General features: G+C 38.8%; 2 protein-coding genes across 2 annotated transcripts; one reads left to right on the plus strand and one right to left on the minus strand.

Annotated features, from left to right (window-relative positions):
- Window positions 1-307: 307 nt before the first annotated feature.
- Window positions 308-8735, plus strand: entpd5a (ectonucleoside triphosphate diphosphohydrolase 5a). The gene is made up of 13 exons (XM_051132732.1): window positions 308-936; window positions 1681-1760; window positions 2175-2318; window positions 2789-2864; window positions 3384-3419; window positions 3527-3615; window positions 3711-3790; window positions 3891-3952; window positions 4038-4139; window positions 5067-5210; window positions 5308-5364; window positions 6600-6715; window positions 6944-8735. Exons 1-13 carry the CDS (start codon window positions 654-656, stop codon window positions 7025-7027), a joined length of 1353 nt encoding a protein of 450 aa, XP_050988689.1. The 5' UTR covers window positions 308-653; the 3' UTR covers window positions 7028-8735.
- A 1587-nt stretch (window positions 8736-10322) lies between these two features.
- On the minus strand, window positions 10323-26123 carry coq6 (coenzyme Q6 monooxygenase). Its single transcript, XM_051132729.1, has 12 exons — window positions 25563-26123; window positions 25045-25179; window positions 23154-23212; window positions 21340-21466; window positions 19979-20109; window positions 19285-19392; window positions 19097-19159; window positions 18835-18942; window positions 16551-16753; window positions 12597-12712; window positions 11608-11774; window positions 10323-10884 (listed from the first exon to the last, which is right to left on the minus strand). Exons 1-12 carry the CDS (start codon window positions 25768-25770, stop codon window positions 10855-10857), a joined length of 1455 nt encoding a protein of 484 aa, XP_050988686.1. The 5' UTR covers window positions 25771-26123; the 3' UTR covers window positions 10323-10854.
- Window positions 26124-26175: the final 52 nt, after the last annotated feature.

A 26175-nucleotide genomic window follows, 5' to 3' on the forward strand; every position in this document is an offset into this window, starting at 1 on the left:
ACTGGCTGTAAGTAGAAAGTAAAGCTGTAAGTTTTAATTAAGTACACCCATAAAATGTATTTTTAAACCAATGCATTTACTCCTAGCAATCCAGCTGGTTTTGAAGTCTTAATATATACTCTCTTTTGTTCTTCTGAAGACATTTTAGCTGCATCTGAGCCACTTCAGATGATGGGGGAGGGTATGAGAGGGTATTGCCAATTCGAACGCCTTGCACGTAATTGACGAGAAAGAAACTGCACTCTTTAGCAGGTATTCCATGTCCATTTTTATAAGCAAGGGGAGGGGATGGTGGAGGATGGATTTCGGAAGGCTTGCGATGACGAGCCTCGGGATTGGTGGATGCCGTTGTTTGGCATGGCCCCCTGCCAAGCACTTATGTCTTTATATACTGTAAACAGATGACCGACCAGTCCCGAGTGTGTCTCTGTGTTCACCCTCTCCTTCTGGCTCTCTCCATCTTCTCTTTCTTCTCTTCTTCATCTTTTCTGCAGACCTTTGCTGCATCTGTACATCCTCAAGACTTTCTCTCAACAAGAACGGGCAAAAACTACGAACACATCCTCCTCCATAAAAACTCTTGAGTCACTTTTTCAAGAAACCGCCAGTCAAGCCTTCAGCTGTTTGCAGTGTCGGCGTGGGAGAAAGAAACCATGGCTCAGCAGATGTTGCTCTTGACGGTGGTGTCCGTGTGGCTTTTTGCCGGGTACTTTCTGGCAGAGGCAACATATTACAACCACCATATATACAACCGCTACCGTGCGTTAAATCACCATGCCAACATGGACAATCAGCTTCCTCCAGAGGTACCTGTGGCGAAGGAAGAGGTGGCCCCTCGTCCGGTCAACTTCAGTCGCACCTTTTATGGGATCATGTTTGATGCTGGCAGCACCGGCACCCGTATCCATATTTACAAGTTCATTCAAAAAGACCCAGGTAAGTCTCTCCATGGCTTTTTCTTATTCCTTTCATCTGTGGATAACTTACTTGCTCCTCTTGTAGCTAGAATTTGAACATTTTCCTCTCCAGATGTGTTGCTCTGATGGTCCTGACTCACATCCATGCTTCAGTGTAGCTTACACCATGAACTCAGAATGATCTTGAAGAGTCCCGCCTTGCAGACTCTGTGAACGGCTGCCCTCTCCATCTCTCTCTCTCTTTCTCTCTCTCGATCGCGTTCTCACTGCATCCCTCTCAGGAGCCTGCGGGTCATAGCACGTCTGCTTACTTTGTCTGTGTTTGCCGTGGTTCATTCACTGCATGGTGTGAAAGCAAACAGAAACACAGGGGTGGGAAGAGGAAAGAGAGATGGAGAAAGTTGGGTAATAAGCAACTGCAGTTTCGTTTAATAAATTGCAACCCTGAGCAATGTTAAAGACTATGGGTTTTAGCTGATAATGCAATAATCCGTTCTACAAAATAGCTGTCAAATGGAGACATGGCATCACTCCTGATGAGGTCAACTCTGAGCTTTGAGAAACTCTTAATTTGCCTGTCTGGAAAAATCTTGGTGGTCGCCATTTGTGGTAAACGTACAATAACCAAATGTCTCTGCTCATGCACAATAACCTTCGGAGTTGGAGTCGAGTTGCCCACAGATCATTGCTAATGTGCACCTTCTAATAGCAGACATCTTCAATTGTCCCCTCTGACATTTCTGTCTGTCTCTGTGTCCCACAGTGGAGCTTCCAGTGCTTGACAATGAGATGTACCATGCCGTGAAGCCTGGACTGTCAGCGTATGCAGATATGCCTGCTATGGTAAGCCACTAACAAGGGAACATGTTATTTCTATTACATTCTAATGGCTCTGACTTTTTCCAGACTTGTCTGTGCAGTGCAGATGGAGAAAGCTTTTTTTTTTTATTTCCTCTAAAGACAACATCAAAAACACCAAAAATTCTGTATGCAACAGTATGGAATTTGAATTTTAGACTGTGCAATTATTCTTTAGTTTGTTTAAATGTCACAATTTGTTTTATGCCAGTATTCTACTGGTGGGTTATCTTACTCTCCTCAACTATGTAACCACAAGCCAAGTACAAGAAATTCTCCTCACAACTGAAACACCTTGTTGCTGGTAGTCATAGGACAGGACTAGGATGGCTTTTTTAGCTCACTTTGAAGAACTGAAGTATATTTGCAATAACGTTACACACGTTTTTCATTCTGTAGGGTGGAGAAACCATTAGGCAGCTGTTGAAGGTCGCAAAGAAGACGATTCCCAAAGAGCAATGGATACAGACACCTGTGGTTCTGAAAGCAACTGCCGGCTTGCGCCTTCTGCCTCAAGAAAAAGCCAAAGCACTATTGGATGAGGTAAGGCTTTCTCTTCTTCAAAGACAGTTTGGTAGCGAAACCAACCATTCTGAAGGGATATAAAACCAAGCTGTGTGCGAGACAGAGAAAAGGAAAGACAGGAAAAGTAAGAGAGAAGAGAAACCAATACTGTGCAAAAGCAGCTGTTCTGAGGCTGTCTGGAGTTGAAGGGACCCAAATGCCTTTTGAATTATCGTATTCAACGCCACCACACCAGCCGCACTTGTGGTTTGTAGCTTGCCCAGTTTCAGACAAATTTGCCCAAGATTGATTCAGTGAACTTCCCGTCGACTCCAGATAAAAAGAGCCGGCTTGAATTTTTATGTTGTAACAACCAAATGGTTTCTTACTGTTTTATAGTGTACATTACAGGGGAACACATGAGTCATGAACTCCTAGAATTCTTTACATCATAAAGCTGAAATTGCACACTATGGTTAATGCATGTAATATCTGGTTTGTGTCCACAGGTCAAAGAAATTTTTGACGACTCGCCTTTCTTCGTGCCAAACAACAGCGTCACCATCATGAATGGCACCAATGAGGGTACTATAACCTTTCTCTGTTTAACATACCCAAGCTGAAGCTCATAATTCAATGCACAGACTTTGAAACATCCTTTTTACACCAGCCTTTCTGTGTCTGTTATTGTGATAGTGACCTGAGTGTTTAATATAGCTGTCTGGATTAAACCTTGTCTGGAAGCCTCCTACGCTCAATATAAAATAATCCTCCACATTTTTTAATTTAAGTTGACATTCGGTTGCATGCAAACTCAGACATTCACATGCTTGTCCTGTGGTTTTATGAGGTGTGACTAATTTCACATCTCAGACATGTTTAATTACCTGGGCTGGTCCTTGATGGCCCCAGTATAAGATCTATACTTTCTATGGAGGCATTAGCCTACTGTACATCTTAATGCAGTATTACTGAACATAGCAAAACCACTTGTTAGAGATATCAGAAGGTTCAAATAATATCTAAATATAAATGTTAGAGTTGAGACTTGATACTTAGTGTTAAAATTGTGCATCTCAACTGCATGGACTCTTTCTCTTACAGGGGTCTTGGCGTGGGTTACAGTAAACTTCCTCACAGGTACAGTCATGACTTAAGATATTATAGTATTCAGTATACTTTCACATACTTTCCATGGATTTGAATAACTGATATTAAACAAGTTTATTACACCCTTTGCACTGCAGGTCACTTGTATGCTAAAACAAAGAGAACCGTTGGGATCCTGGATTTGGGTGGCGGTTCAACTCAGATTACCTTTCTTCCTAGGTTAAAGGTATAATGCCAAGACAAAACCACAGCTGACATATACTAGCTAGAATGTTTCAATATTTTTTTTTTACATTGACACTGTTCTCTTCTCTTTCATAGAAAACTGTGCTGACTGCTCCCGAAGACTACATTGCCAGAATCAACATGTTCAACAGCACTTTTGAGCTGTATACTCACAGGTCAGATAACTTGATGATACAACAGTTATTTTGTGCCTTTCCGTTCAAAGACCAACAATGTCATCAGTGGAATGCATTTTTATGCTTTTCCCATTTGCAGTTACCTTGGAAATGGACTAATTGCTGCACGACTGGCAACTCTTGGTGCTCTTGGTGCTGATGGTAATTATTAATAAAGTGTTTTTATATTTTCTAACTAAGTTTCATAATGGATGATTATTAATTTCTCACAATGTTCAACCTTCAGGTCTTGACTGGAAAGTTTTCAGAAGTTCTTGTTTACCCAAAAAATTCAGAGAAGACTGGAGCTTTGGTGGACTCACCTACAAAGTCAGTGGAATCCCAGATGGTGAGTGACTTCAGAGTCTGAATAAAGTCAAAATTACTGTTTAATATAAAAATGTCACATTCATGTTGACTTCAAGCCTCCATTTATAGTCAGAATTAAACTGACTAAAACAATTATTTGACACTTAAATTCTCTGGCACTTTTTCTGTCTATTTCTGGCTCCATAGAAATACTAACACAACAAACATTGTATTTAAACAGAGAGAAAATAGTCAGTTCACTCAGTTCACTCATCAAGTGATTCAACACTTTCTAACCACAGACATGTAAAAAAAGATCACATGGTTGGCATTTAGCCTAGCCTTTTCTCCCTTCAGCAATGTTGTGGTGCAGAATTACCAGCTATGATGGGCCTTGTTAAACAGTCCATATGGTTTCCAACCGGTAGACCTGACCAGCCAGTTAGCTCCAGGTCATATGAAAGCTGCCTATTTAGAGCTTCCTGTGAGGAAACCTCTCCCTGAAGAGTTTGTGGCAAACCCTCAAACTGACCTCATAATGTTGTAAGGAGGCACTCTCCTTGAAATGCACACTCTCCATTCAAGATACCTCAGATATCAAGCCCAGGGTTAAAGCTAGGTTATTCTCCACCTCACCGTGGACCGCCTACAGAAATCTTAATGTCTGTTTTTACGTTGATTCTGGGTGTCCAACTGGAGGCGAAGCTGAGTTTACAAGGTACTGGATATATATGGGACCGACAATGCTGAGCAAATATACTCTAGGACAGCATACAAAAACAAACTGTGATTGGTTGTTTCACCTGTCTGAACAGGGATTTCTTCAGAAAAAACGCAAAGTGGACCACCAGACTTTATACTGATAGTCAAAAGTCTGGCTAAATGAGGCAGGGTAAAGTTTAAGGTTTAAAAGATGGAGGACAGTGGGGTAACAGAAGTATAAATACATCTGATCCTTTGTTTCCAGGTTTTGCAGGGTACAAGTTGTGCTACCAAGAGGTACTGCGGGTGGTGAAAGGGATTGTGCACCAGCCCTTTGAAGTCAAGGGAAGCAGCATCTTCTATGCCTTCTCCTATTACTATGATAGAGCTGTGGAGTCTGGTCTCATTGGTAAGTATGACTACATTAAGGATAAGGATCAATGCTATGAAGTGTCTACAACTGATTCATTTTATGCTGAACAAACTCTATTGTCTCGACCTTTTAGATGGATCCCGTGGTGGTACTGTGGAAGTCAGGGATTTTAAAAAGAGAGCCAAAGAAGGTAAGACTCTGGACGTTCTCCCATTCTCTAAAGAACACTCAGGTCAAAGTCCTGCCGCACACATTGCACAAACATAAACCCTCTGTGCTTATTTGCATTTGAGGTTCTCGACAATCACACTGGCTTCACAAAATGATAGCTCTGTCACCACATAAACATAGGTTGCACCTCTCCCACACAAATACTTCTGCTTGCGTGTGTTCACCTTTTTTGCAACTCTCCGACCCGCTATCTCAGCTTTTCCATGCCCTACTAGTGGATTATCCTATGAGTTCTAGTGCAGATTGTGACGCATATGCCAATTTGAGACCTGAAACTGATTCACTGAATGTGGCTCACTTGTTAGACTGTGTCCAACAGTAAATGTCCGCAAGGAAGATTTATCGCTAGGAGGAATGAGTTGGCAGCTCATGTAAGGCTATTATTTGTACGCTGACACTGTCGCATGGTCTCGATGAACCACATTTGGCACATCAGTTATCCCAGTGGCAGCAGCCCTGTGGATACCTCCTCCTCCTCTCTGACTGTGAGACAACACCTAATGGCCAGTATCTAACTGGAGGCAGGACATAACATCACCCTGTTTGTGGGAACACTTGGTATCCCTCGTGATTTGGAGCACGGTCAGCACTTGTGTATGACCTGGGGTATGAAATTATTCATTCCCACTTTCCTCCTCATCCCAAACTTTCACAAATCACGTTGTCAGCTGGAGGAAAAACAAAACATTGGGAAGACCTGTTTCACAAAGACGTGCCAGACGGTTGTAGCAAACACAGTACTGGTGCCTCAATGTCTTTCCTAATTTTCCCCAGACTCTGACACACTGTAGCCTGATAATCAACAGTCTGGGACTCACTGGATAGAGTATACACTATTCTTATCTCATGTGCAACCTAAGAATCTTTTAGTCTTTTAATCTCATCCTGGATTTTGTTATTGGCCAATTCTGTACTCCCAGAGTTACAAAAAATGAGCAATGCTGTGTGGTTGCAAAACTTTTCTAGGGTGTTCAGGGTGGTTGCTACTCTAGGTAGTTGCCACCACTTTCCTCAGCAAGCCACTCAATTTGAGGTATAACTCATGTCTGTAACACAGACTATGTGGGACGAGAAATGCGTCAAGGTTTAATACTAAGGCTCAAGGGTTTATTCAAATCCCTAACTAGGAGCAATAGTAAGCACTTCCCTTAGTAAGCACTGCTAATTATTGTTCTATTCTTTTTCTTTAACAAGTGTGCAACAAGATGACTAAATATCGTCCAATCAGCCCCTTTTTGTGCATGGACATGACCTATATCACATGCTTACTGAAGGAAGGATTTGGGTTCAAGGATAGCACTGTTCTGCAGGTGAGTGGAAAATATGAAATTATCATCAAAATGTTAAACTTTAAAAATTTACAGGAAATACACTACAGGGAGGACCTAAAATTAGTCTTAAACCTGTTTACAACCTCAGTGTTTGTACATATTTGAACACACAAAAGTAAACTGCCAAAAGCCTAAGTTAATATTCCTTGGCAGACAGGCACCACAAATAAGGCAGATAATAGATTAATGATCTTCTTCTTTTAACAGCTTACTAAAAAGGTGAATAATGTGGAGACAAGCTGGGCACTCGGGGCCATCTTCGATCATTTCCACAATCTCAACATTCATTAAATCCTGCAGTCTTGCAGTGGATACCAGCATGAGGGGGAAACTGACAGAGGTCAAGCACGGGCAAAACTCACCTAATGATGCAGCCCTTCTTTGTCCTCCTCCACAACTCTTAAAGTGAGTTTTAGACCTGCCCTGCACTGCAGCCCTGGATCACAACGCTCTCCCCTCTCATCAACTAAACACTTACAGAACTGTTCACAAAGAAATCACTATATTTTTGTAAAGATGGCCAGGCCAGCCTGCTATTTCTACTGTATGTTTACATTTTTTTTCAGTTGTCGTCTCACCTGAGACACTGTCTGTCTGTCTGTCTAAGTTGGCAGTTTTCAAGGTTTCGATGTTTAATGCACCCATTTAAAGCTCTGGATTCATGCTGTTGGGCAGGATATTGTGCAGTGGGATACATGTAAAACATTGTGTTTGTTATTGTAGCTTCTGTAGCCTCTTCTACAGTAATCTGGTAGTAGTAGTGCTTGCACAGTAATGTAGTGCTCTTTTAGGTTACGGTAAATTATACTAAAATTTCCATTTGGTGCCCCTATCTAGCACGTAACACTTTAATGTAGCTGGTTCAGCTACAGCCATCTGTATGTTTTAGAAAGTTGTTTGGGATCAGCAGCTTAACCTAGGGTTGATTGGGTAAGTAAGGAGGGATAAGGAAAAATCATACATGTACAGTCAGTTTACTTCGGTACATAATTGCTGTTTTATGTATTAATGAATAATGCATGTAATTATGCTTATATGTCTGTATGTTAAGAAAGTCTGCATAGCGGAGTTGTAGAGCTGAGTTAGAAGCATATCAGTCTTGGTGAAATTCTATAGGGGCTTTTTTTTTTTTAAACTAAGGTTAAACCAGCCATGGTTTTTAACACTGAATGGCATGTAGTTAAATACACTTGCACTGCAGCCATTACAAATTATAAAAGTTATAAAAACGCTTAATCCTATAAATACTTGGATAAAATATAACTCAAATGACTACTGGTCAAAAGTTATTAAAGTAGACATTAAACATTACTGTATTCAAAATGGAGTTATTTTTATGCCAACATGCAAACAGAGTTTAGAGTACCTTGAACCTCATTTATGTCGTTAAACTTGGGTTGGTTATTGTGGATGGCTCTATTGTGTAAGTAATTTTATGGAGTCATTGTGTAGAACAGCATTGAAACGTTACTGCTATGTGTATGCAGAAATGCTCAGGTGTAACTGGGCAGAACTAGGTCAGATTTTGTGTTAAACGTGACAGGTATATACTGCTGACCGATTTAGGACCAAGTATCATGTTAAGTGTCTTTTGTGAATTATTGTACAAATATTTATTACATGAATACTTGCTAAATATGCAGTGTGCCATTGTTACATTTCTTGTTAACCCATCTGCTTTTTTAAAGCTGCTTCAGTATACCTTTTTATCTATTTTACTATGTCTGTATATACACATCAGTAATGTACTTTTTTTAATGTAATTTTTACCAGTTGTCATAAATCAATGTATGACATGATATTATCATGTACTGCTTTGCCATTTTAGAGGTATTCTCAACAGAAAATGCTATAAATATGCTTTCCAGTTCAATGTTGTGTATGAAGTGCTATTGTACATGAATAAAACATATTATAAAAATTTGTTGTTGAATAGTTTAACTAAAGGATATTTTAAAGATAAAATGCACAAACCTACAAACTTCTCGTGATCCATTAAGCACATAAATTTAACTTGTTGAACGTTACAGACATTTGCTTATTTTTCTCTCAAACAATGTAGAATAATTACAACATAACTGCATAAACGGTAGTATAAATAAAAATTCTATGTTCGTGTGTATCACAAACTAGACATGAAATACAAATACATATGCTTTACAATTCAATGTTGTGTATGAAGTGCTATTGTACATGAATAAAACATATTATAAAAATTTGTTGTTGAATAGCTTATAGCGTATTTTAAAGATAAAATACATTTAGCCTGCAAACTTCTCTTGATCCATCAAATACATAAATCTAACTTGAGGAATTGAATGTTACAGATATTTGCTTATTTTTCTCTCAAACAGTGTAGAATTATTACAACATAATTGCATAAACAGTAGTATAAATAAAAACTCCACGTTCGTGTGTATCACAAACTAGACACGAAATACAAAGACTAGTAAACCAGACGATTATTGCTTACCTATGAATTCCTTTGTTGTTCAAATTGGGAAGTAATGTGAAGCAACAATTTTAGCGTCAAGCCGCTCCTATTCATTATCTACTGTGAGCGATTTAAATTCGCGCCAAATATATCGCGCGTTTGTTGAATTCTCGCGAGATAAAGTGGTAAGATAATTTGGTTAAACAATTTCCAACTTTTAGTTAGTAGATTCATCAGTAGATGACTTAAGACACTGGAATCCTATTCAAAATTTAAGTTTATGCCGAGATTCATTTTGCATCAATTACCAATAGTTTATTTCCAATGGAAAGCATATGCTTTCCAATTCAGTGTTGTGTATGAAGTGCTATTGTACATGAATAAAACATAAAAATTTGTTGTTGAATACCTTAACTAAAGGGTATTTTAAAGATAAAATACATTTAGTCTACAAACTTCTCTTGATCCATCAAGTACATAAATCTAACTTGAGGTATTGAACGTTACAGATATTTGCTTATTTTTTCTCTCAAACAGTGTAGAATAATTACAACATAATTGCATAAACGATATTATAAATACAAACTACGTTCGTGTGTATCACAAACTAGACACGAAATACAAAGACTAGTAAACAAGACGATTATTGCTTACCTCTGAATGAATTCCCTTGTTGATCAAACTGGGAAGTAATGTGAAGCAACAATTTTAACGTCAAGTCGCTCCTATCCATTATCTAATTCGCGCCAAATATATCGCGTCTGTTGAATTCTCGCGAGATAAGATGGTAAGATAATTTGGTTAAACCATTTCCAACTTTTAGTTAGTATATTCATCGGTAGATTATGACATGGCATCCCATTCAAAATGTAAGTTTATGCCGAGATTCATTTGCATCACTTACCAATACTTTGTTTCCAATGCGGTTCTGTTGTACACCTTTGCATTACAAATTCTAGGAGTACTGAATACTTTAGAACTTGAGTACTTTAGAACACATCTTTGCCCTTAAAACCTGGATGAAAAAAAGCACACCATCAAATAATACAATTCCAGCATAACCCAATTTCATGCTTAAAGCTATGAATCATTATACCTTTGAATTGGGAAGCTTAACTTAGTGTCGACAGCTGCTTTCATAATTTATACTCTGGGAATTTTTTATTTTCATAACCAGTCCATCCCTGTACAAAACTGAATACATTAGGTCATTATAAATCATGTCTCTGAAATCTTTACAACTGAGAAAAGTTACAACCATATGAAATTTGATGTTCGGTACACATACAAAATTTTCTGACTTGTATGTTTAATAATCTTATTAACTGTGTTTCCTACACAAAAAAGGATGATTATCTTTAAAATAACATTTTTCTTTTTATAACATGCCTTTATTTATTCTTTGTTCTTCACCTTTATACCATACAATAGCCTATTTTAATAGTATTAATATAACAAAGAAATGGTAGAACACAATGTTCTATTAGCAAAAAAGGCAGAGCAGCAGTACATCTTATATTTTATAAAACATTTTCATATGGGTTATTGGAAAAGATGGCATAAAAATGTTTTCTTATGAAGACAGAGGAATAAAATATAATTTATTAATTTACACTTATACACTGCATGAACAAAATCTTCTAACATTAGAGATCCAACAAACATCCAGTTTGCAGCTAGTGTTTTACTTGCTGGCGTAAGCCATGATCTGCTCCTGTGGGTACAAGAAAAAAAAAAAAAAAAATTCAGGTAAGTGACTTCACAAGTGATGTTTTATACACATCTTCCCACTTTTGATCACGAAGGGTGATACAAGTCCTGCTTACATTACATTTGAGGCACATAAACCGGCTGTAACGTTTATAATAGAAACACTGAATGTGGGAGATATCCCTCAAGGCTTAAGACGAGTTACGGGCCCTCTGGTTGGAATCGCTTAGTAAAGGAATGAAGCCATTTCATAAGAGTGGCCTGTAATAAAAGGAGTGTGAAAACACAAGCCAACACCACCATGCACAGCCCTGCAACTCCACCCACACACTTTCGGTAACAGTAAATTTAAGGCTAAACATAGCCATAGTAGTAGCTCCTGACCATGTAAATTACAGGCACGGATAAGAGTAGAAAGGCATGTAATCAGAGGACAAGATGGGGGGATGGGGTTAGAGAGGGGAAGAAGTCAGAGGAAGAGTGAAAGAGGGAGCAAAAGTTGGAGAGGTGAAAGTAGCCTGAAGCTGGAAGCAGAACAGAGCGGAGAAAGAGATGACAGAAATGAACGAGAACATGAGCGGACTGCCACAGAACTGAAGAAAGAAGAAGATGGAATGGAATACGACAGAGGAAGGGAACAGATTGTCCAGTAATTTCACAGCGTGAAATAAAAAGAAAACTTGACATTTTGAAAAAATTGTGGGAAGAATAAGACATGCGATCATACTTTAAGTGGAGGCAGAGCGTTGGTAGCCTGTAGGCCGAAGGTTCTCAGTAGAACCATAGGGGCGGCATTAGTGGAGTACAGTCTCTTCATGAGGTCAACGGCTGCCATCATAGGAAGATTGTGTCGCTGACGTTCAGTCTCAAACTCCAACAAGTGTTGCATGGCTCCTAGAGTTCAAAGGATCAACGGTTAAACAGTAAAACATGTGAAGTACTCTCTTGTCCTTTCTGTTATCCATTTATACTCGTAATACTCATTTTCTGCAGAGATTTTACACCTGCTGTAATGAGAAACAATTATATGACATGTACTTTTACACATCTTGTGCCTTGCATTTGAGTTTTTTTTCAGTTAGCAATCTGAAGGTAGTACTTTCTACACATTTTTCTGATTTTCCTCCAAAATCAGCTGTCTAAAATCAAATATCTGCAATATGGACGAATATAGAAAATATAAGAGTTACTGCTTTTAATTATATACATATATGAATTTCAAAGAAACTGATGTCAGCAGTTCCTCATAACAAGATTTCCATTTGTGGCTGCAAAGAAATTTATGAGCAGTTCTTGGCAGGAGTGACAAGTAAAAACACTGTATACTGCTCCAGGACAACCAGTTCTTTTTACTAAAGATCACCCTCAATATAAGGAAATGGAAAAGAACTTATGAAAAACCACAGATAGCTCCACTGGGTGCTTCTGAACCAAAGTATGCTATTTCAGGTACGAAATACTCTACGATCTGAATATAAATGGAGCAGAAAGTTCCAAACCAGCAAAAGTTCTTTGTGTTTCTTGTCACGTTTCTTCAACGTGAGGCAGTTCTTCACCATACATTCTTGCATAATGTATCTTGCATAATGTATGAGTTTCTTACAAGATAAGCTAATTACATGACTTCAAATGAAAATATTTGATGTATATATTTGAAAAATAATCCAGGGAACACATATATTCAAGCTTGACTGCTGCTGATGCTAGAAAACTTACCAAGGTCTTTTCCATTAAATGCTGCTTGGCTGAGAATTTTCGTGAGACAGGCCACATCGCCAAAGCCTAGATTGGCGCCTTGGCCTGCTAAAGGATGGACTCTGTGTGCAGCATCTCTGAAATTAGAAAGATCAGAAAATATAGAGAGGAAGCTTGAGCCAAGAGCCAAATTTAACTTGACCGGACAAACATGCTGAAATTTCCTCCTTGTGGACTCTATATTACCCTAGCAATACATCATCACATAGGTTTAAAGTCTCAGACAACCACATAAACATTACAGCTGCACTCCAAACCTAACATATTGAGAAATTTCCATTTATATATACATTTGACTCTATACTTACGAAAAAAAAAAAATGTCTAAAGGGAACCCCAGGTATATGGCTTAATTATAATGTGACTTGTGTTTCTTATTAACATTTGTAGTAGAAAACCCATGACAGATTTACATTACTTAAAAAAAAAATCCACATCATTTTATACATATTTTGGACTATGGGGCAACATTATTTCAATGACGTTAATTGGTTGCACTCTGTGAACTACTGCCGCTATCAGTTTCTATTTTTACCACAACATAACTTGGAAAAAAAAAAAAAAAAAAAAATACTGATGTGATGACCACAAATATGTATAAAACGATGTGGATTTTTTGAATAACGTAAAATTTTAATGGGTTTTCTACTACATATTTCATTTAGAGACATGCAGTGGGTACTGAAAGTATTCAGACCCCCTTAAATTTTTCACTCTTTGTTATATTGCAGCCATTTGCTAAAATCATTTAAGTTTTTTTTTTTTTCCTCAATGTACACACAGCACCCCATATTGACAGAAAAACACAGAATTGTTGACATTTTTGCAGATTTATTAAAAAAGAAAAACTGAAATATCACATGGTCCTAAGTATTCAGACCCTTTGCTGTGACACTCATATATTTAACTCAGGTGCTGTCCATTTCTTCTGATCATCCTTGAGATGGTTCTACACCTTCATTTGAGTCCAGCTGTGTTTGATTATACTGATTGGACTTGATTAGGAAAGATCTTACAGCTCACAGTGCATGTCAGAGCAAATGAGAATCATGAGGTCAAAGGAACTGCCTGAAGAGCTCAGAGACAGAATTGTGGCAAGGCACAGATCTGGCCAAGGTTACAAAAAAAAATTCTGCTGCACTTAAGGTTCCTAAGAGCACAGTGGCCTCTATAATCCTTAAATGGAAGACGTTTGGGACGACCAGAACCCTTCCTAGAACTGGCCGTCCGGCCAAACTGAGCTATCGGGGGAGAAGAGCCTTGGTGAGAGAGGTAAAAAAGAACCCAAAGATCACTGTGGCTGAGCTCCAGAGATGCAGTCGGGAGATGGGAGAAAGCTGTAGAAGATCAACCATCACTGCAGCCCTCCACCAGTCGGGGCTTTATGGCAGAGTGGCCCGACGGAAGCCTCTCCTCAGTGCAAGACACATAAAAGCCCGCATGGAGTTTGCTAAAAAAAACACCTAAAGGACTCCAAGATGGTGAGAAATAAGATTCTCTGGTCTGATGAGACCAAGATAGAACTTTTTGGCCTTAATTCTAAGCGGTATGTGTGGAGAAAACCAGGCACTGCTCATCACCTGTCCAATACAGTCCCAACAGTGAAGCATGGTGGTGGCAGCATCATGCTGTGGGGGTGTTTTTCAGCTGCAGGGACAGAACGACTGGTTGCAATCAAGGGAAAGATGAATGCGGCCAAGTACAGGGATATCCTGGACGAAAACCTTCTCCAGAGCGCTCAGGACCTCAGACTGGGCCGAAGGTTTACCTTCCAACAAGACAATGACCCTAAGCACACAGCTAAAATAATGAAGGAGTGGCTTCACAACAACTCTGTGACTGTTCTTGAATGGCCCAGCCAGAACCCTGACTTAAACCCAACTGAGCATCTCTGGAGAGACCTAAAAATGGCTGTCCACCAACGTTTACCATCCAAACTGACAGAACTGGAGAGGATCTGCAAGGAGGAATGGCAGAGGATCCCAAAATCCAGGTGTGAAAAACTTGTTGCATCTTTCCCCAAAAGACACTAATGGCTGTATTAGATCAAAAGGGTGCTTCTACTAAATACTGAGCAAAGGGTCTGAATACTTAGGACCATGTGATATTTCAGTTTTTCTTTTTTAATAAATCTGCAAAAATGTCAACGATTCTGTGTTTTTCTGTCAATATGGGGTGCTGTGTGTACATTAATGAGGAAAAAAAAAAATGAACTTAAATGATTTTAGCAAATGGCTGCAATATAACAAAGAGTGAAAAATTTAAGGGGGTCTGAATACTTTCCGTACCCACTGTAATTTACATGATATTAAGCCATACAAGTCTTAAAGGAGTAGTTCACTTCCAGAACAAACATTTACAGATAATGTACTCACCGCCTTGTCATCCAAGATGTTCATTTCTTTCTTTCTTCAGGCAATAAGAACTTATGTTTCTTGAGGAAAATATTTCAGAAATGATCTCCATATAGTGGACTTCAATGGTGCCCCCAAGTTTGAACATCCAAAATGCAGTTTAAATGCTTCAAAGGGCTCTAAATGATCCCAGCCGAGGAAGAAAGGGTCTAGCGAAACGATTGGCCATTTTCTGAACAAATTGACAATTTATATACTTTTTAACCTCAAACACTTGTCTTGTCTATGTCTGCGTGAACTCAGTTTTTTCCCGGTTCAATACAGTTAGGGTAAATCGAAAAACTCATTCATCTCATTTTCTTCCCCAACTTTAAAACTGTCCTACATGGCTGCCGGAGTACTGACCCAGTGTTTACAGTGTGAACATGCAAAGAAGATCAAACGCTCTTTACCAAAAGGTAAAACAGCAATGTAGGATGATTGTGAAGTTGAAGAAGAAAACAAGATGAGAGTTTTTCGACATACCTAACTGTATTGACCTGGATTACACAGACTACACATGTGCATTGCAGAGACGAGACAAGCCGAGCATTTGAGGCTTAAAAGTGTATATATTATCAATTTGTTTAGAAAATGAAAGATCGTATCGCTAGATAAGACATTTCTTCCTCGGCTGGGATCATTTAGAGCCCTTTAAAGCTGCACTGAAACTGCATTTTGGAAGTTCAAACTTGGGGAAACCACTGAAGTCCACTATATGGAGAGAAATTCTGGAATGTTTTTCCTTAAGAAACAATTTCTTTATGACTGAAAAAATAAAAAGAAATGAACATCTTGAATGACAAAGTGGTGAGTAAATTATCTGTACATTTTTGTTCTGGAAGTATAGTGACCACCTGTCCTGCTTTGTGTTGTACCGCACAGCATTTTCACCCCTTGTCTGCATGTCGCATATTGAGAAAACATCCCGCATTTTCATCAGTCTGTCTGTTTTTATTTATCATATTACATAAACGTCCATGCGTTCTTTTGCCTTTTTAAGAAAGCTTTTTATTTTTTTGTTTTGCGGCGTAGTTTTCGCACAAAGGATTTGCGGACCTCATTAAGGAAAAACACAATATTCTCCATTCCTTTTAACCAATTAAAAAAAAAAAAAAAAAAAAAACTGAGGCAGCTTTCAGATGCGACTTTCTTATTTTAATAGTTTGATGCGTTTTCTATGGCGTTATTTTAATTACTACAGCGCATTATTGCAATGTGGGAGCACATCAAAATGCACAAGCACAAATCTCTTCTCTGGCAGGTGAATTCTCTTAACTCTCAATAAAAAAGACGTGCTTTCTCTGGCTTGTATGTGCGTGCTCAGAAACTTAAATCAGCGCATGTGACAACAGATGTAATCAGTATTTACATAGCATAACTGTAGAAAATGTACCTATTTCAAATGTGTCCCGCATTGTCCCGCAACAGATCTTTTGCCAGGTGGTCACCCTATCTGGAAGTGAACTAATCCTTTAGTTCCCTTTAAAAACCATTCCATTCACTACCTTAGCAAACATACCCAATGATGGCAACTCTGTGGCGGATGTATTCTGTGGCATGACCCATGCCTAGCGGAAACATGACCCGGCTCTTTGGGCCAATACCTGCAACGCTAGGTGGAAGCTGACGTGCAGAGCCACTGTCAGGCATCAGGACAGAAAGGGCCGTCCGGAACAGAGAGCCAGCTGTCTCCACCAGCTCAGAATGGTTCTCATTACTCCACTTAAGAGAGTGAAACAGAGAAGTGAACAGCAGTGACAATGGCAACAGAGAAATGATGTGCAAGAATCTCTATTCATAAAAGAGATGTTAAAGGGATAGTTCACCCAAAAATGAAAATTCTCTCATCGATTACTCACCCTCATGTCATTCCAAACCTGTAAGATCTTTGTTCATCTTCAGAACACAAATTAAGATATTTATGATGAAATCTGAGAGCTTTCTGACCCTGCATAGACAACAAAGACATGTTCTAGGCCCAGAAAAGTCCACGTGACATCAGTGTTTCAACCGTAATGTTGCACATTCAGAAGAAATTGGTAAATAAAGTCGTTATTTTCGTTTTCTTTGCACACAAAAGCATTCTCATAGCTTCATAACATTACAGTTGAACCACTGATGTCACATGGACTATTTTAACAATGTCCTTATTACATTTCTGGGCCTTAAACATGGTAGTTGCGTTGCTATCCATGCAGGGACAGAAAGCTTTTGGATTTCATCAAAAATATCTTAATTTGTGTTCTGAAGATGAACGAAGGTCTTACGACTTTGGAACAACATGAGGGTGAGTAATTGGGTGAACTATCCTTTTAAGCCTAAACTGGATAGAAGATGAGTGGAGAGAAGTGGAAAGACAGTTAAAAGACAATCACTGACTACTGCTAATGTCATTGCAAATCCCTATGACTTTCTTTCTTTCATCTAACATGTAAAAGGATAAACTGTAAAGCACTTTTGAACATCTGAACTTCTTTAAAAAGGATTAAAAGAAAGCACAATACAAATCCATACGACTCATGCGCTCTAATGCAAGCAGATTTGAAAAATCATTCTGAATCCCATATGGGAAATTTTTTTTGATATTAATTATTTTCTGTCCCACTGAACTCTGAAGTTCTCTCACCATTTGACAGGGTGCAGTAAGTAAAGGGCGGTAAAAGGTGTTTTCCACTGTGCACTTTCTGCCTTAAAAATAACTAAAATCTTTATTGGGAACAGAAACAAATCTGAAACCAAACTGCAGTGCAGAGGGGAAGATTTCCACATGATGAACTAAAATTTCTATAGAATAGAACAGCCTGTTCCTTAAAGCCATCGTATGACTACAGAGCAGTGTTTTTTTTTTTTAACTTAACTGGATCTTCTGCAATAACATACACTTTCTTGAAATTTCTGAAATTACAAACTGTGGTTGATTCATATATCGACACTTCCAGTTTCTGTGAATAAAGAAAAACAAAAATACCTTTTATTGGAAGGCCTTTGAAAGTTGTGCTGTACAATGGGGAACCTTCAAGTCAAACAGCTGAGAACCACTGCTTTAGAGGACTTGGAACAGAGCACATGAGTTGGATGGACTCCTTCAAATGACACTTTTATAGTGCTTTTTTTTTGGTCCTTTTTGGATCATGACAGTCCCTGGTCGCTGCTGCTTTTTATTGTATGGGAAAAAGCTCCGTAAACGTACTTCAGTGGAACACCGCAGTTTTGAAGAAACAAAGTCATACGTGTTTAAAACGACATGAAGGCGAGTAAATGACATAATTTATTGTTTTAATTTACTGTTCTTTTTATCCTAAGATCTGTACCTTCTTCTTTGTGTGCACCGAAAGCACTAAAGTGTTAAAAGACAGGTATTTCAGAAAAGATGCAAAAAGCATGCCTAATTAAAGTAAAATGCTGAGCAGGCCACAAATTTAAGTTTGGTCTGTAGAAAAAAACATTCCGCAGAGTAATGACCAACACTGGCAAACCTTGGGCTTAATTAGCAAACCAGTTTTCATGGCAAGCGTGACTCAGATGCAAAGGCCTGTGACCAGTAAGGCCAGTAAAAATAGCCAGCTTGGGAAAAGAAGAGTTTCTTTGACGGAAACACAAACAAGATGAAAAGAGAAAAGGGTGTGAGGGTCAATTTGAGGGCATTCATCCCGAAATGAAGAGAATGCCGAGCAAAAAAAAAATCACTTTATTACGTTATTCTACATAACAAAATTAACTATTGCAACAGCACAGTAATTCGCAAGGTGTTCAATTTACTGAGGTAGACCATAAGTGTGGCAACAATGTCAGTGTTTACTCACAAAGGCAGTGTTAATGGCATCCACAAAGCTCTCTTCATCCAGCTGTAGAAGTTCTTCAGCATGCTGATGACTGGTGGACCAGACCAGCGAGCTCTCCGTGTCTGACAACTGCACAGCAGACACATACACCATGTCTGGGCTTGAGTATCATTACAAACACATGTATTTTCCATTTGACCACTAAGTGATATAACAATGAGCCAATGAAACAAGTACAACTGAGATCATTTACAAGTAAAATAAACTCTTAAGGTCGGCTCACAGGAAGCATCGCGATGGGTCCGGTTGGTAGGAACCTCTGCCAGGCTACGTTATTCTCTGTGGGCTGAAAAAAGAAATTGCAAGGTTAATGCATCCATTTCAATGTGAGAAGTCTTACAGTATTCAATAAGTTGACAAACATATGATGAAGCAGTATGATTTGAACTTTAAATTGGAGAATCATCGTACCTCAGACAAATGCAGTACAGCGACGACCGCTGACTGATCGTAATTCCATTTGACTGTGGGGATGCCTGCCTCTCTCCGCACCATTGAGTTCGGCCCATCAGCACCAATCTGAAAGAGCCAATCAAGCCTATCTTAAAGGAACAGTCCATCTGAAAATCTTAATTACTCACCCTCATGTCGTTCAAGACATTTGTTCATCTTTGGAACGCCAAATCAAGATATTTTTGATGAAATCTGAGAGCTTTCTACCCCTGCATCTGACACATTCAAGGCGCAGAAAGGTAGAAAGGACATTGTTAAAATAGTGTTTGCAAGCAGAGGGAATGCACACAAATGGGCAATCTACACGCATCTAAGACTGACAGAAGAAATTGTTGAAAAAAAGTTGTTATTTTTGTTTTCTGTGTGCACAAAAAGTATTCTCGTAGCTTCATATCATTACGGTTGAACCACTGATGTCACATGGACTATTTAAACGATGTCCTTACTACCTTTCTGGGCCTAGAACGTGCCAGTAGCTGTCGATGCAGGATCAGAAAGCTCTCGGATTTCATCAGAATTATCTTAATATGTGTTCCAAAGATGACATGAGGGTGAGTAATTAACTATCCTTTAAGAAAATGAGATTTGTTTATGTAGCTTTGAAATGTTCTGTTTGTAATACCAAATGACACACTGCATACATTCTACATACCAACAGTTTGGTGTGGAGAGTCTTTCCATTAGCTAGAGTCACCTGAACCCAAGGGATGGACTCAGACACATGGTACGGACGGGGCCAGGTGTACTTCACCACTTTTGTTCGGTACTGCACTTCAACATGATCTGGTTTAGACATGGACGATAATCAGCAAGACATCATTACACAATAAAATGCAACAAAAAGAGTCCAAATCTTGTTCAGTTCCACATGAGACATGAGAAAAAATCCAAACAAACAGGGTTTGGCTGTGGCAAAGTCAAAAATTAAGGATCATCAAACCACCTCATAAAACCCAAAGTTGTTTTCCTTTCTCTGGTTGAGGCCTGCTAGCATTGACAGTTCTCCTAATGGCTTTGGCAAGTCACCCATGGCTAACTAATGGTGTTTATCTAAAAGCAAAGCGTGCAATATGTATAACCAGCTGCCAATATCCTGCACACAACAGAGAACAAAAGTAAAGGAAGCAGAAAATCCACTTTTCTTAGAATCACTGGCAGTCTAGAACATGAAAAGATCTGGAATTACACCACTCTGTCCACAAAATTGAACACTAGTTCTTACGCATGGATGAGAAATATTGGCATCTTGCTGATTTAAAAGCAGAGCAACGGAAGAAAATAGCCGGCTGATGCATGTACGTTTTGTCCAGTACTCCAGCAGAAATAGAAGACTGTTAAAAAGCACCAACTTGACACAAACACGTGAACACGCACGTGCTACCGCACATCTGTTAAACGTAAGATGCGTTTTAAAAAAGGCCTGTTTTTAAAAATATGCCGTTTTACAGAGCATGGCATGGAAAAGCCAAATGCAAAGCCTTGGAACGGTTTAGTTAATTGCAACAACAAAACGTTACAGTAAAATGCTGTCCGTGCTCAGGCACCCCGAGCGAGCGAGATGCTACGGCTGGAAAGGAATGCGGTTTTTTTAAATGGGTCAATAGACCACTGCACGTGTCCGAACAGGGTGGCAATTCTCGTGGGGCTTCTGACTCCCACCAAAAGTACTGTGCCGGATGATCGAAATAGCAGGAAAAACACGGACGCGTCCAAAGAAGTGGAATCTTAAGGAAAAAAAAAAACAAGAAGAAAGATGTTCAAAAGGAGTACGAGTACAAATAAACACTTTGCCAAGACAGGAAGGAATGGCTTGTGGTGACATCATTTGCCAAGCCATCCCTAAAACTAATTAACAGGGAGCCCACTCAGCGCTCGAGTGGAAGCAACATGGAAAAAAGCAACGATAAAGAATATATCATCACGTAATGATCAAAGTTCACTGTGCGAAGCAATGATTACAAAAACAAACCCATAAATCGATCCATATATCAAACATCAAAATGTGTTCGTTACCAGAGAGAGTCTGCAGCTGTTTGGTGAGGGCGGCCACAATGACGTCGTTCTCAACGATGTACGCCATCTCGTCCTGCAGATTCTCCTTATCAAATGTGATCAGGGCATCTGAACAAGCATCCCAAACCTAAAGCAAAGGGCCAAATTATTGCTGCGGTTTACAACTCTATCCTTATGTGACCGCTCGGCACTATTTATGGATATCCAAAAGAGCACGTGCTGCATTGAACTTGAACACATCAAAGCCGTTTGACTGAGCGAAGAGTTTTGCCAGATACTCTAACCAAACATCAGCCACCAACAGGCTTTGAGGTTGCACGGTTGACTTTCTAAACGCACTGGGGTGAGGCAGAAATGCAAAACGCTATTCTTTGTGGCGATTTATGCTCCTATTTATAGTCAAGCCAATAATAAATAACAAATACGCGAACATTACTGTCGAGCTAACTTTGTTTCGTTCAAGTTGCCTTGCAACTTTAATAAAACATGCAGCTGGTTTTAAACGAGAAAAGGTCTTGGTGATTGATGCAGCTATTTTTTAAAAACCTAAAATGACTTGCAACTAAGCTGACTGGTAAGCAATTAAATCCATGAGTAACATGGATTCAGAGGGACCGTTCCATCCATCTTGTTACACAGCCATGCTAAAACCACTAATAGTAGTGGTTTTGCAATTTTTGATACATGGTTACGTGGAAGATTTAAAACGTGACCAACCCGCAATTATAAGGATTTTACACATAGGAAAAACACAGCTGTTGATAAGTTTTGGAGTTGCTATGTACTTGCAATCGCTGCCAAATTAAAACGTCCCTTGCCAAAATGGCCCTTTTAACATTATCATTTCTGCAACAAAGATACCAGAAAAAGTTCAGACCATTATGGAGGGAAAAACTCTAGCTGATAGCACTTTAGGGAACCTCCACACTTTTTTTTTTCCTGGTACATGGCACTTCCCAAGCCAGCTTTAGTCACTTTTCTCAAACCGCCTGAATTTAATTGGAGGGCGAGAGGGAACCTAAAACTCTTGTGCCTTTGCAATTTCATCCTTGTTTGGGCATAAATGCACTCACAAACACAAAAAATCTTAAAAGGATACAGGAAAGGTATAATGGGTGAGGTATATCACTATAAAGTGCACTCTGATGACACCCCTTCAGCTTGCCCAGAAACCACAGGATTTCATTCTGGCAGTGAAATATCCACATCTTACAGGAGAAACCCTACCACAGCATAGTAAACGAAGGGTCCTTTTACTTGCGATCTCCACAGCTTCCAATTCCTCTCCCTGCATCTCACATGAATCTTCGTAATTAGTAGACACAGCTAGATTTATGTCATCCCGCTAAATAAGACTCTAATAGATAAACTGTGGCTGCAAGCAAAACCAAGCTTAACTGTCAGGTTGCGATGCGGAGTTTGAGGTTCTGCATCCCTAATGTATGTTTTGTATTCTGAGGCTGTGGTTCTGTAGCATTAATTTATGGGTGGCTGCTTACAGCGTGATGAGGCAAACAACGATGAGCAAAACACGATTCGGCTGTTTTTAATGGAGCGCCTTCCTACTCTCAGGAAAATAAGCAGGTAAGGTCATAGTAAATGACTGTGTTGGTTACACATAATGGGTTTTGCTTTAGTGGTTAGTTGAGTTTCTGTTGGTGTGATGTTTGCATTTTCACTTGTACAAAAACTATCATGGTACCACTATGGTATTGTGGTTTGTGAATATGATTATCATTCAGAATATAATACTATTACTGCGTAATGGCACCGCCCAAGTAATCACTGCATGGCAACATACTGCTTTTACTGACCTGCATTTTATTATACGGCTTGCATCTCATATTTACAATATGGTCCCAGGCACCAAGACCTGTAACACAAAAAGACACAGTTAAAAAGTTTACCCTTTATCATATCCAACCAGATCAAAGAAAGAACAAGCTAAATATAGTAATGGAAAAAGTACACAGCGCAACAGGGAAAGCTACCTACTGACCTACTTCCTGGTGAATCTTTCATATACAAACATTGTACTGTAAATAGGTTTAATGACAGGAGGGCCGTTTCAGAGCTTTGAATGGAACAGATGTACTCATCCTCACCACAGACCGTGTGATTGGATTGTGCCTCCACATTACCCTAAGTACTGGTTCTAAATGATGCCCAACATTGCCCATAACGCAAACATGCATTCTGTGGACACAATCAAAAGCATATGTTTCATTCAACATGAAACACTGTGTAGCCTGGCAACAGAGGGCGGCTCAATATCCGTGGCACTGAATCTACTACTATCCCTCTAAATTTAATTGTTTTTGGTCCAACTCGTTCTGTACTTGTTTATTTAAGCATTTGAGAAAATTAAAAGATACTGGTGAGAGATTTGATCTGCTATCAGCGGCTAAAGGGAACTGACGTTTAGCCAATGTTTTATAGTGTATGAGCTATAATTACACTAAATTACTCTAAAAAAGGACACTAAGAAGAGTAAAATTTCACTAAAAACAGTATACTGCATATATCCTGTTCCCCAATGTATTATTAAAGGGATAGTTCACTCAAAAATTAAAATTCTATCAATTACTTACATAGTCCATGTGACATCAGTGGTTTAACCTAAATTTTTTAGGACACATTTAACGGTGCTCTTTGTCCATTTTTGAAAGACATGGATGAATAAATTAAGGGTTATGATTATTTTGGATACCCCAGGTACATTACCAGTCAAGTTTTTGAACGAAAAGATTTTTAATGTTTTTTTAAAGAAGTCTCTTCTGCTCACCAAGCCTGCATTTATTTGATCCAAAATGCAGTAACTATAAAAGTACAAAACTACAAAAGTAGTAATAGTGCAAAATATTTTTACTATTCAAAATAACTGCTTTCTATTTAAATATTATTAATATATTTTAATATTTATTTTACAAAGTAATTTATTTCTGTGATCAAAGCTAAAAAAAATCAAAGCTTTCAGCATCATTATTCCAGTCTTCAGTGTCACATGATCCTTCAGAAATTCTAATATGCTGATTTGCTGTTCAAGAAAAAAACTTATTATTATTATTATCAATATTTAAAACTTAAGTACATTTTTTCAAGATTCTTTGGTGAATCTAAAGAGCAGCCTTTATCTGAAATAAAAAGCTTTTGGAACATTATACACTATACTATTCAAAAGCTTGGAGTCACTATTATTTTTTGAGAAAGAAATTACTACTTTTATTTAGCAAGGATGGTTTAAACTGATCAAAAGTGATAATAAAGATATTATATTGTTACAAAAGATTTCTATTTCAGATAAATGCTGTTCTTATGAACTTTATTTATTCATCAAAAAAAAAAAAAAACTCTACTCAGCTGTTTTCAACATAATAATAATAAATGTTTTCTGAGTAGCAAATCAGAATATTAGAATGATCATGTGCCTGGATTAATGATGCTAAAAATTCAGCTTTGAAATCACAGGAATAAATTACATTTTCAAATATATTCTAGAAAACATTTATTTTAAACAGAAAAATATTTTAAAATATTACTGCTTATGTTGTACTTTGGATCAAATAAATACAGTCTTGGTGAGCAGAAGAGACTTCTTTAAAAAAAAAACATTATGTTTGAATACGTTTGACTGGTAGCGTAGATAAAATGGTTTGTGAGTGTTAGAACAATATGAATATCCTATGAAGCTCCACAAGTCCGTACCACTAAGAAGTGTTGCTGAGCCTGGGCTGATGGAGCTGACCCTGATACTGTAGGTCTCCGGAACCCTGTCCATCTCTTTTTTGTGACCAGCTTCCAGCAGAAGAATCTTCTTCCCTGTCAGATTTGGATCTAGACCTGAAAAAATAACACAGATTAAATACAGGCCAGTGTATTTTCTTTCCAACGTCCTTTCTAAAGCCCTAAAATGTTGGTTTTTCTCGTATTTTGCATATTTCACCAATGCACGTTACTAAAGTTTGCATAAAATCTGTGCGTTGATTGCACACTGCTTACTTTAGCATCCTACGGCATGAGAACGTCACATTGTTCTACAACCGCAATTGCACCCTTCACCTCCAGCCTCCGGCTAAAACACTTTCATCAAGCAAAATAACAACCTCTCCTTTGCGTGAAAAAGCAAGGGTAAAGAAAAGTCACGGAAAAGACTTTATTTCATCTGGGAAGTTGACTTATGCAGCGTGGGAGAGGCTGGGTGCATGTCAGGGACACTCACTCACCCAAAGAACATGCCATAGCGGTGCCCACCATTCCCCCACCAGATATGACAATGTCATAGAGCTCGTTTTGAGAAGTGCTGGATTCCTCATCGCGCTCGGAGGACGCCAATCCTCTCCGCACCGCTCGCGTTCCATTGAGCGCCCTCAGTGCAACACACTGCCGTCCTATCCCGAGCACTGCTAGTTTAGCTTTCCCGAAAGTGAACATTCTAGCAAGAAAACAAACGTGAAACAACTTGCAACAGCTAACAACGCTAAAAGGAAACAGCTGAAACTCTTAGTTATATTTGTCCTGTTATTGACAATAACGGTGCTCTATCTATCACCCAGCCATGTTGTTGATAGAATACGTAAGAGTTCTGTTTGCTACACTCCTTCCGGATTTTAAAAGCCACTGAAATTATGAAAACGAATCACGGACATTCCTAAAACGTGTAATTTGTCTTTACTTCACAAGTGAAACGTATGTCACATACAGCACTATAGAAGGACAGTGTAAAAGTTGTGTCTTTTAAAGTACTTTCACTTCCCGGCTCTTGTTCAGAGGTGATAGCAGAATGGAAGCACGTTACCTTTAGCGCCATCTGCCGTCGTGGAGGATAAACTCAAGTGC

The sequence above is a fragment of the Labeo rohita genome, chromosome 17 (assembly GCF_022985175.1).
Source record: "Labeo rohita strain BAU-BD-2019 chromosome 17, IGBB_LRoh.1.0, whole genome shotgun sequence".
Classification (NCBI taxonomy): domain Eukaryota; kingdom Metazoa; phylum Chordata; class Actinopteri; order Cypriniformes; family Cyprinidae; genus Labeo; species Labeo rohita.